The sequence below is a fragment of the Typopeltis vanoorti genome, chromosome 6 (assembly GCF_054136105.1).
Source record: "Typopeltis vanoorti isolate ZY-2024b chromosome 6, IOZ_Tvanoo_1.0, whole genome shotgun sequence".
Taxonomy (NCBI): Eukaryota; Metazoa; Arthropoda; class Arachnida; order Uropygi; family Thelyphonidae; genus Typopeltis; species Typopeltis vanoorti.
This window is the reverse complement of record NC_143554.1, coordinates 93,154,978-93,168,238: the sequence shown is the minus strand read 5'-3', so window position 1 is coordinate 93,168,238 and position 13,261 is coordinate 93,154,978. Positions and strand designations below refer to the sequence as shown.

At 35.8% G+C, this 13,261-nt stretch overlaps 1 protein-coding gene across 1 annotated transcript in view; it reads left to right on the top strand.

The window, feature by feature from the left end:
• LOC150105711 (prolyl endopeptidase) overlaps nt 1–13,261 on the top strand; it is a 156,013-nt gene that overhangs the window by 42,618 nt on the left and 100,134 nt on the right. Inside the window, exon 6 of the mRNA XM_090395028.1 lies at nt 10,568–10,710. Coding sequence (XP_090251154.1) covers nt 10,568–10,710 — 143 coding nt within the window. The remainder of the gene's footprint in view (nt 1–10,567; nt 10,711–13,261) is intronic.

Genomic DNA, 13,261 nt, shown 5'->3' with positions numbered 1-13,261 from the left:
AAAATATCAACTGTGTTGTGAATGGAGAACCCGTGGAACAAGTAAAACATTTCAGTTACTTAGGCACGATTTTTATTGAAGATGGTAAATTAAATATGGAAATTGACAACAGAATCAATAAAGCTGGTATGGTAGACAGTCAAATGAATAAATTCACATGGAATAGGAGAGAAATTAGTCACTAAAATCGCTGTACACAACACAGTGTTCAAACCAGTTTTAACTTATGGATCTGAGAGCTGGGTCAGAAGTAAAACACTTGACCAAAGACTAGAGACTGCAGATATGAGAGTCCTGAGAAAGATTAGAGGCGTGAACAGATGGCATCAATGGCAATATCATATTAAAAATGAGGATATTAGGAAAGAACTTGACATTGTCAGCATCCAGGAATGCATTAGCAGAGCTAATCTCAGGTGATATGGTCACTTAAACAGAATGGGCGAGAAAAGATTAGCAAAACAGGTGTTCTTTGTGAAGTTGGCAGGAAAACGACCCAGAGGAAGACCAAGATATAGGTGGATTGTTACAGTACAAAGTGCCTTAGATTTTAGAAATATAAGAACTGGTAATGTTGGAGTCTTGACAAGTAACAGACTGAATTGGAGGAAAATTGTAGATAGGAAGTTAGTAATGATGTAAATTTTTCATGTAGTACTATCCTATCCTGTACATCCCTTGAGGGTTGTACAGGATATGATAAGTACTTTGATGAATTTGATTGTGGTGATGATGATAATGATAAAAAAAATTAAAAAAATAATCCTGACATTATTATCAGTAAAGCTGATAAAGGAGATATTATAGTAATAATAAACAAAACAGATTACCATAATAAAATCCTAGATATTATCAATGATTCTAACAGATAAATTAATCACTGAAAACCCCATTCCATACATTATAAAACAAACTGAAAAACCTTTACATCAGCTCAAAGAAGACAGCACAAAATAGATAAATATACTGCTAAAAATACTCCATGTTGTACAAACTGCATCCACTCTATTTTCAGACAAGTTATGATACACAAACCAGGCTACCCTATATACTGCATAATTTCATATAAGCAACAACTTCTACTAAACCATTGTTAAAATATTCAAAATTTATTGAAAAAAATACTGATCAACTCTTCCACCATATCAAGCAAACCAACATATCACCCAGTAATATAATTTCTGCTTTAGATGCTTCTTTTCTATGTATGTACTAGCATTGATCTGCCCAAAATCTTAGACATCATCCACTCTGCTTGTACAAAATTATCTCCTACAGATATCTTCTCTCTCTCTCTAAATAAGACTAATAATCTCAGCAAATTACTTTAAATACAGTGACCAGTTTTTACAAAGAAATTTTTTGGTGTTCCCTTGGATCAGAACATTAGTGTTGTAATCGTCTTGCCCATATGAAAATACAATTCTTTTCCCATCTCCACCCATTGGCATATCTTATTACTGTAGATATGTAGATGTGTTCTGCACATCAGTAAAGTGAATGCCATGCAACAGCTGATTCGTTCTTTCAACGCTTTTAGACTCAGATTAAAATTCTCCATCAAATTTGGAGAAAATAAATATGTAAGCATCTTGAATTTGATCCTCATTAGATTCAATCATCACATCAGTACCAAAGTGTACCACAAATGCACAAGCATTGGAAATTTTTTGCATTTTCAGTGCTTGTGCACCTTTATTGTATTGAAAATAGTCATTTTAACACAATTTAGCCTTAGGCTATGACTGTTTTCATACATGATCAGCTTGAATTAAAGTAATCATTCCTTTATGAGAGAGAGGCAAGAACTCTAATTTCTTGGTTAAATTAGGAAGTGGCAGTTCTTTCTTAAATGCAAAACATTGACTAGTTAATAATAAGATTTGTTCCGGACCTAATTACACAATCTGACTTTGCAACTAACACAGATTATTTTATCTAAAAAATAATAATAATGAATAAAACTACTGACATATTAAAGGAACAGCATTGGCAGTAATTATTTCTGCTTACACAATCATGTTAGCATTGAAAAGCAGCATATCCTTAAGCCTTTATTTCCTATTTATTCATCCATTCATTTATGCCACTTGGATGGTGTTTTTGCAGTATGGGAATGTTCAACAGCAAAATTGAAGGTCCAAAATATTACACAGTTCATCCAAGAATTCAGTTTATGATTATCTTCCTTTTTCTAGATCTACTAATTTTCAGACAGTCAGATGACATCTTCATTTTGCAGTATATAGAAGCAAAACCAACACCTGTATTCATTCTACATCCCATCATCGTGTCTCTTCTCAGAAATTAGGTACCATCAAAACCTGTAGTCCATCAGCTTATTATGCTTATATTTCACATATGCTCTTTTGGAATAAGAACTTACACATTGAATTCACTCTTCTCTTAAATAGCTATAATTATCAACTCACAGAGAAGATAATAAACAACTAATGGCTTTTGTTCTTGATCTCCTCAAGAAGACTTCTATAGGCTGTACATTCTTTATATATCTGTGAGTCACTTTCTATCCAAATAGTAAGATGGTGGTTTTTTTTTCTTTCTCTGAATGACTAACTTGATCTACCTGTAATTTTGGTCATTCACATTGGGATCAAACAAGGTTTGCATTTGAATTAGAAAAACATCAAGAATATATAAAATACTAATTTGGTATTTTTGGGAAGCTGATGATTACATATGATAAAATAAGCAAAAAATGTGTCTATTTTCAGTAATTTGTTGAAGTCAAACCTGCCATCATTTTATGAGATAATATGCTCATATGTAGGCATAGTCAATTGTATGGAAAAATATTTATGAAACATGTATGGGGAAAAAAATTTAAACAAGGAAAACAAAGTCCTAAATGGAAGTTCCACACTCCTAAAGAAAATCATCTTTCTTGAGACTGGAGGAAAGGTTTAATGGTTTAGAAGATCAGTCTCTCCCAAATACATGATAGTTTCAAATTTGCATTGTTTGTGTTAGATACTTATCATTTCCCCATGTGCATCGATATATTTTCTATACAATTCATCAACCTAATCTATTGATGCTAATTGACTACGGAGCTTCTCATAAACACTCACCTTATAGTTTGCAAAGCGATGATGAATTACAAAAAGAATTGCAACTCTTTTTCCTTCTGAACTCTTCTTGGGTCCCAAGATGAGGTCAGAAGTAACACAAAGACAAGAGAAGGCACATTTGTGGCTAATCTGGTGTGAGAGATACAAGCCATCATGACAAAATATGTAGTTAGTTTTTAGGTTTATACTTAACTATAGGCTTGGAGATGTAAAGGGAGTTGTAGATGATGTATGGCAAGTTAGCTCACTGAGCATAGAGCATGTAATTCTTATGGTAGACATCAACTATGTAGACCTAGATTGGAAGGAGGAAAAAGCAAAGGTGGGGGAGAGAAATGGAATTTCCTTTCTCTCATGTACCCTTTCCTCCTGTTGAAAGATAATTATTAGAAACAGCATATGATGGAAAGGACCCAGGGTTTGAGAAGGCTGGATCTAGTGATAGCCTCAGAGGTTATATTCATAACTGAGGTAACCACTTTGAAGACAAATTGTTACTTGTTATGAATTTTAAGTTAAGAAGGATATATATGTGGAGCAACAAACTCATGAGGCATCCTACTTCCTGTGTTTGTAGTTCCCGAGCAGTGCTATGGCATGAAAAATTGCAAGGGGGGAAAGATGTTAGAGCATCAGAAATGGTCAGGGCCTGTTTGAAGAAAGCATTGTTTTCTTAATTATGGCTGAATCAACTAAGGCTGTGAAGCCAAAGCCAGTATTATATCTTTTAATTTTATGTGTGTTCTTCTTGCTGTCTTGTAGGATAAGAAATGAAAATTTCCAGGAGAAAGAGAAGGGGGGAAAAAAACCCTCTGCCATCTTCCAATGAGATTGACTAAGTCATCTTCAGTAGAAAAGCACCTATAAAGATTTGTTGTATTCTAGACAGGATTTGAAAGTCATGACTTATCCTCAGTACTTCCCCATGAGCTCAGGGTCATGAATGTATTCAGAGGCAGGGGGGATAAATCAAGTGAAAGTTAAGTCAATAAGAGTACTATCAGAGAGCTGATAAAATTGGATGGATATGAAGAGAAATGTGATTTGCATGCTCATGAGCAGTTCAAAGCATAAGCAGGGCTATTCAGTGTGGTAAAGAAGACATAATCTGATTATGAGAGGAAATTAGCCAAACAGGCTAAAGGAAATTACATAGTTCTTTTGCTATGTTGGCAAGTAAAAGGAAGAATGATTACGGATGACTAACTGTAATGAATATAGATTATGGGAAGGTAATAGAAGCAGAAGACATGAGTGAATTACTGAATACTCACTTTCTGGGAGAGAGGGTATCATTCATGTGTAGAATAATGCAGAGACTGATATGACAGGAATCAGCATGAGAATAGAAGTAGATGAGTGGGGCTGTTTAAGATATGACAGTATATGAATATATTCATATGGCACTGGATTCCTATCCAGTGTCATATTGTCCTATGTGTTCCGAGAAGGTGCATCAGAATTGGCATGATCTCTGAACAAGCTGTTTAGGTCTCAACATTGGCAAAATCCAAAGTGGAAAGAAGGCAAGATAGTCCTGTTATATAAAGGAGGCTCAGAGAGAAAGGGTAATAGCAAATTATATCTCAATCAGTATCTCTGCAGTCATGATTAAAGCATAATAAAATCAGAAAATATTCAAAAATGAGTTGATAGGACTATGGGGGGGGGTGAAGGTTTTTTTTTTTTGGTTAGTAATTCACTTTCCACGATAAAGTGATGTGATTTAAATAAGAGAAATGGCTACGCTGTGATACTGCTTAACTTTGCAAAACATTTGACAGGATGCTGCATAGATTTTTTTTATTTTTATTTTTTATGGAAGTTAAAGGAAATTGGATAAAAGCAGAAACTAGTTACACAGATAGTAGGTGGCTGATGGATGAACATCAGAAAATAATACAGAATACAGTAAAGTTGAATCAAAGAAAAGGCTTGCGATATGGAATGTCATTGTTCTCTACTGGGATTGCTGCTGTTATTGCATGGGGACTTCCACGTTGTGGATGAACCACACTGTGTCACACCTCTCCTTGAATGTATTAATCAACATAGCACTCACAACAGATACTGGCAAACCATTCCATCCATTCATCACTCTCCAGTGAAAATTTTAGTCCTCGCACGCTTGCTGAATTTCAGTGATGACCCCTTGTTCTGTTCCCCCCTCTTGCCAAATGCTGAAAATTTCCTGTGCAATAATCCTATAAAACTTTTAGTAACTTAAACATTTCTATCATATCCACTCTTTTCTGCATATCAACCAACTTTTGCAATACCAACCCTCAAGGCGATCATCATTTCACAGACCATGCACCACTTACCTCTGGATTGTCTGCACCATTTCCTCATCCACAAGAAACCCAAGTGACTAGATCTGATCACAGTAATCTAGATGTGTTTATTAAGGCCTTATAAAGAGGAATAATAATTTACCCATGTCTACATGTTGGCATGTTCTTCAATCACTGAATAATCTTATGAACTATCATGGCTACCTTTTGCAATATGACCTCTGAATTCCTTATCCACCAACATTCCCAGATCCCCTAGCATCAGTTTACTGGAGTACATTTCCATTAACATATTCCAGTGCATAACAGAATTCCATGTGGTATCCTGTCAGAAACCTTTGCTAAATCAAGCATTATCACTGTGTAGTTATATCCTTTATCTAACTCATCTGTCACTCTGTTATAAAAAGTTAATAAATTACTAAGGCATGACCTACCCTTCATAAAGCCAGTCTTCTCCAATAGAGTATCATATTCTTATCTATCCATTCCTGAATTCTGTCTTTGACCAACTTTTCCAGTACTTGTACCACCACCCCCGAAATACTGAATCATCTGTAATTTGTTGTCACAGTTTTGAATTCTCCTTTATGCAAGGGAACTATTTTAATCCTTCTACTCCCTTGGGACTCTTCCAGAGCAAAGTTAAACAACATAGTCAGAAGCAGTGTCATACCATTGATTCTTTTAATATGTGAGCTACTGCCCACTGAATTAGAAACCTCGATGCAGATGCATGCAAACATAACTTACACAACGTATATGCAAAATACTTGGTCACATATTCTAGGCAATTATTTAAGAATGCTACTGTCAGTAATTGGTTTGGACATGTTGAGAGGAAGGGTGAGGAGTATGTTGGTAAACGAGTGGAGTATATGGAGTTGGAGGCCCAAGCTCAGGTGGAGGGATAAGATGACAGAGGATCTTAGGGAGAACGGATGGAGTCCGAAGGATGCCCTGGACCGGAGAACTTAGAAGAGGAAGGTTAAAGATTCGTGCGCCGACCCCGTTTAACAATGGATAAGGCAGAGTGAAAGAAGAAGACTGTCAGTAATTGTCAATAGTATTGATCACAGTGGGAAAAACTAAGGTTCTTTTGGAGTTCAGTAAAGGGTTTATTGTGGGTGCCTATCTGACTGGAGCCATGATTTTGAAGCAGAGCTGATTGGGTTCTCAAAAAGTGAGATATCCTGGGTGCTTAATCAGTGAAAAAATAATCCATATTGCTTGTCTAAGAGGTGTAACTGTGGTTCTAAGACACTCTGTCAGGAATGAGATCACTGTCATCTGAAACGGTTTGTATGGACAAGAACTTCCAACTTCCTGCGTGCAGCAGTTTACCAAAGCATTTAATGAAAGATATTCTGATGCAAATCTCACCAAACTATGTGCAGAGAATTGAAGAGGACTGGTATTGGTAGTCACATGCCTATATGGAAACTGAAAATATACAAAAAGTTTCTAATTCATCGGCTGTATTTGCATTGAGATTCTGCAATATCTTAAGTACATCCAATTCATTAACCTCTATTCTCATGTTCTTCTCACATCTATTGTAGCAATATGTTCACTTGGATGATAGCTTCTTGCAGTGGTCACTGAGTAATTCAATAATTTTGTTTACTTCTGTCACTTTGCTACCATCACATCAGCACTTGTTACATTTTTTCTTTCATTCATCCATTTACTTGCCATGTAGTGAAAGAATCCTTTGGCTCGCTTGGCTATTTACTTCTTATAATTTGATTTTACCTTCCTCCATGCTGGTCACCTTTCTTGCCTGAGTCTTGTACTGCTTGTGAGCTTGCTGATCACCCTTCCATAACATTTTCTATTTTTGCCACTCATGCTTAATAAAAAGAAAATATTATGGAAGATATATACTACTCAGCCATCTAACTCCTACCTGATTTATCCTCCTGACCTGGGTATACAGTCCAATGTTGCTTCCTTCAGATATCCTTTTATCATCTCCTACATCGCTAATACCCTTCCCTTGCAGGTTCAGAGGCAATGTGTCCAACTTAGTTATGGGCAAATCTTTTGATCCTGTGAATATATCCAGCACTCTCAAACCCAGAGTCCCTTCCATTAGATGCTGTTTCAATTACGGTATATCTTGGTGTATATGATGATACTTGAAGTTTAAAAAAAACTGAAATCGGGGGTCATTTTATATTCTGGGCATAAAAATCTGAACTTTTGAATTCAGTGATTGAAAACATTGTCAAGCAATCATCTAGCTCCTGCACTAAAGTGTTGTATTGTATAGTGGTGTTATGTTAGATAAATATACTGATATACATGGGTTTCCATAAATTAAGGAACAAAGAAAAATCACGATGACAAAAACTTTTGAGATGCAAAAGAAATACCCACAAAAATGTAAATAAAAGTTTAATTCAGTACCAAATGGGTATATGAAAATAACCATCAAAAATCAGAGGTCAGAGTGTCTCAGCGAGGAATGTGGTCACTCTTCACAACAATACAGCATTCACAATGATGTTTCATACTGTTTATAATGGTGTCCAGTAGCTCAGTTAGTAATAACAACCATTGCTCCTGCAAAGCTCTTCTAAGTATCTCATGGTTTTTGGGGAGGGGAGCTGAGAGCAGCAACATGTCAACCTAAAGCATCTCAGACATACTCATTAGGATTAAGGTTAGGAGACTGGCAGACCAGTCCACTTGTATAATAGTCTCTTCTTGAAGCTTTTGTGTCCATGAGCTTTGTTCAATGAGGAAGCATTATCGTATTGTAACATAAATGTCTCTCCTATTCCCATCACACCCACATATGGAGGAACAGGGGGGGGAGGGGGTCCATTACCTTGTCTTTACTAGGAAGCACATACAAGTCGGTGTGTCCATCCAACAAGATGCCTCCCCCAAACTATCACACTACCTCGACCATAAGCATCCCGTTCATGGATATTAAAGGGATGATGATGTGTCCCTAGTTCTTGCCATATCAGGCCACACTTGGTATCGCTTTGTAAAGCAAATTGGGACTTATTTGTAAACAGTATACCTACCACCATTGGTCTTGGGTCCATTTGATATGAAGTGGAGTATGGCTCATTTGCAAAGTCTTCTGTGCACAGTAGAAATAGATACTAATTTTCCTGTAGCCAGTGTGTGGTTAGATCGTAGCTGAAATCGAGGTAGCACTCTTGTTTTGGTGAGCAGATAATTGAAGATATCACTCACTCACTGCAGTTGTAGTCTATGGCTTTCCTTCACTCTATCTCTGGGATGCTGTTTGGGAGTGTTGGAATTGGTTCCATAGTCTGTGAACCATGGAACAACTCACATGCAGCCATCTCACTACCTCCACCTGACTTTGGTTGGCCTCTAGTCCAATGAATTCAGGTGGATCGACACCTGAACTCATTGGTTAAATGATGTCCTGTAACCATATTCAAGAATTTTGCTATCACAAAATGTCTTGCGCTTACTCCAGACACAAAATGGAAATCACTCCCAAATTGCCCACTTTTATGCTCATTTTCATATACCACTGACAGTATCACTCATTTGTATATGATAACCAGACTTGGCGTCACTTTTTATAATGTACCTGATTTTCACATGTTTCCCTTCCCCACGCAAGTTATTGCAATTTTTCTTTTTGTTCCTTAAGTTATGGAAACCAGTGTATTAGCATGTTAACATTTGTATTTAATAAATATATTCAGTAGGGCAAACAGTGATGTGGTGATTTGTACAAACCCTGAACAGGAATCAGAAGAAAGTCTTGAAAAATGAAAGAAAGTTTTGGAAAACAGTGGTTTGAGGATCAGTAGAAATAAGACAGAGTACTTGTATTGTAGTGAAGCAGCAGGAAGTATAACATTGCGATAACACGGAGAGTGCTGGAGATGAAGCCCCCGGGCAAAAGAACTAAGCAGATACCTAAATAATGATGATGACAGGACAGCTTGAGAAGGGACTTCCAAAAACCTCAGACTAGAGGAGAAAATGGCCTTGGACAGAATTGAGTGAAGGAGGTTGATCTGCTTTTGACCCTATTTGAGTGGGAATGAATCTGAAGAAGAAGATTGAGTTGGGCAATCATATAGTTTTTCATTTAAATCCTAATTGAAGTGAAACTGAAGACTGGTATTAATGTAATACCAGTCTTCAGTAATAACAGGGGTTATTACTTCAGTCTAGTAATTACTCAAAGACAGTAATTACTATCCTTCAGTAAATTATGAATTTACTGAAGAAATTTACTGAATTTTTATGAATGTTTATGAATATGTTCTATGCGTGCCTTACTTCATTGAGAGAGCTACAACACATTAAGTCAAAACAAACTTTCTTCATTAAACTTTCCAAATATATTATATATCCAATTGCTTGCTCTTGTAGTTTGTCATATTTTGTATAGTCTGGAAGATCTGGCTCAGTTCATTTGGAGAACATAAAACACACATCTTCTTATGAACCTTAATGGTCAGGACTTGGGAACATGCCATCTCCACTAAATACTGGCTCTTTTGAAAGAACATTAACATATTGCACAGGAGTAGATTTCTTATGAAATAGTTTAAGAAGTTATGAAGCATTATTAAATCATCCTAATTTGAGCAGGTCTGAAGCTTTATGTTTATCTCTCTTGTTGGATAATAGAGCTTCTCCAATCTTTTAACCTTACATAAGCTTTTGTGGTGCTCAATTTTGGTTGAATTTTTTTCTGCTATGTAGTATATTACTCTGTTCCATTTTTTTATATTGTGTGATATACAGTCAAAAATGTTACAAATAAATGATTTTCACATTTATTTATATAATTTAGTGTAATACAAATTTTGCTTATCACACAATAAACAGTGCTTAATGCCAACACTTTGTGGCAGCAACACAAATAAGTGCCATTGTTACAATATAAATATCCATGATGGATGTCATTTGACCGATGCTCCTTTATTTATATCTTTTATATTCATGATTTAAATTACTTACTCGGTAAATGAAACTATTATTCTCGTTAAAATAAAAAAGCAACAACTGGAGATTATATTAGTTGATAATTTTTAGTTTTTGTCACTGCTTAATTGACAGGTTAAATGCATTTTGTATAAATTAGTACGACTAAACAATTCTGCATGTATTTTTAGCTTATGATGCATTAAATGAATTAAGTGTTTTTATATTATTACTTTTCAGCGCTATCCAGTGCATGAGGGTAGAAGTGATGGAACAGAAATTGTAGCCAATGAAAATCAAAAACTTTATTATCACAGATTAGGTACTGATCAGTCTGAAGATATTCTTTGTGTTGAATTTCCTGAACATCCAAGGTGGCGAATGTAAGCACCTCTATTAATCCTGTTACTTAGCCCAATCATAATAATTTCTTAAATAGTATAACAAAATTAAATCTATTTTGAATTATTACCCATATTTTTATGTGATATATATGAGATAGGTTCCAAAAGTTTCCAGCCTTACATACAAAATTTGTGCCAATTTTAAAACACCATGCGTGACAGATAGCACTATCTATGAGGAGGTTAGTGTACCAGTTTCAACTCTCTACTTGTGTCATTCGGTTGGGGGCACTTGTTTGACTAAGATGTGGCATGCTAAGTGGCTGTAATGTTAAAAATTGCGTATACTGTGTTGTGATAAAAGTTTTTCACCAAAGAAGGGCTTTCTCCAAGTGCTATCTAGCAGCGAGCAGATGGTGTTTATCGGGGGAAGCTTCGCCTTCATATTCCACTGTGAAGGAATGGAATAAATAGTTTCACCTAGAAAGAGAGAGAGAGAAAGAGAGCATCAAAGATGATCCTCATAATGGTTGAGCTGTGGAAGTGATGACTGAGGAAAATGTCTCTTATTAAGGAGGAACTGCTCGATGACAGATGTCCAAAGTTCAAAGAAATCTCAGCAAGGTTGGGGCTTTCTATAACAACCTTCTTTCGCATTATTCAAGAGAGGCTTCGCACAACAAAGGTCAGTGCAACGTGGGTACACTGACCCTAACTACTCTCTTCTGTTCAGAAAGAGCATCATGTGACCTAGTCCCATAAGTTTTTAGAGTTTTGCCAAGAGAATCAAAGAGAAGTGCTGGAATTCATTGTCACCGAGGATAAAGCCACGGCCCTTTATTATGATCCTCTTTCCAAAAGGAAATCCATGGAGTGATGCAAATCAGGTGAAGCACCACTGAGAAAAGCCAAGGTCACTCAGTCCACCAACAACACAATGGCAACAATCTTTTGGGATTACTGGGGAATTCTCTTGATTGACTTCAAGGAAAGGAATACTACCATGAATGCAGAATATTATGTTTCACTCCTGCACAAACTGTGCAATACTATAAAGGAGCAGAGACAAGGAATGCTGAGTCATGGTTCACTTGCTTCACAACAGCCCTACAGCCCAGATCTAGCACCCAGTGACTACTACCTCTTCTCAAAACTGAAGAGAGGAAGAAAATTTGCAGATGACAATGATGCAAAAGATGCAGTTTTAGACCATTTTGCAGACAAAGGTACAGACTATTTTTTCAAGGGCATAGAAATGTTAATTGTGAAGATGCAAAAAGTATGTTGAAAAGTGACATAGTTATTTTCTTTCTGTTACCTCTAAAAGTTAATCAGGCCAGAAACTTATGGAATCACCCTCATTTATAAAGTCAAAAACTTAAATAAATTCCAAGTATGCATTATTGTAAAAGTGAATCTACTTTATATTTCATAATTTATACTGAATAACTATTGATTGCAGAGGTTTTTTTTTGTTAATTATAATTAATCCATGCCATTAAATAATGATTGTTAAAGACAGTAATAAAAAATCTTCAGTTACAACAGTAGGCAAAAGTTTTGTTGAAGATATCTTTGATTATTTCTATTTGCTGGACATGTTACACAAAGAACTGTGTTTGATTCATCTTAACATTCTAGTAAACTGAATGGAGAATTGCATTTCTGACAGAACATTGTTCTAACACATGTATTGCTTATGGTAGCTTGGAAATATAGTTGAAAGTCCAATCCTGTGGAAATTTTAGAAACAGTCGCTTCAAAATGGCTTCTGAATTCATATCTTATCAAGGTAAATTCCTGATATGTGTATCCTCAAGGAGTGCACAGAACACTATGATAGTACTATATGCCCACAGACACTTCTGCGCATGTCAGAAGAAGGATAATCCATTCCAATAATAGGGTATTCAATCCGTCTTGTGGGATGAGTTGTTTATTATTACATGTTGGAAAATTAACTTTTTTTATGAACATTGTAGTTTTTAAAGTGGTAACTATTTTACTTGTATAACAGTTGGAAAATTTTACGTATAAAGCACGTGATTTTGCGTGTTGGTGACCAATTCGTACATCAGCTTATTTCTTTTTCCCCTTCAACAGGAATTGACTCTGACTACAGATTCGAGACCTTGAATCTGTAGTTGGAGTCTCGAAGGGTCTCAAATCTGTAGTCGGGCAGTAACATATATTTCAGTCTTCTTTGGCACTTCTGAATGCATTAGTCTATCTAGATCTAGGTCTACTTTTTACTTTTTCCATACATCAAACAGTAATCCTTCTGTTCCCACTGTAAGTAATCATACCACTTGAGATTAGATCTGCTCAAGACATTACTGAATACTAACAGTGTCAAGTTTCTTCCTAATATCTTCATATTTATGACCATATATAGGAGAGTTCTCAGAACTCTCATGGTCTCTAGTCTCTCATCATTTGTTTTACTTGTAACCCGGCTTTCAGATCCATTTGAATATTGTCTTGTATATAGCTAGTAGAGTGTTTTGATTAATCTCTCTCTTATTCCATATAAATTTATTCAGTTGCTTATGCTATACTAGTTTTGTTTACTCTGTTGTCTATTTCTATA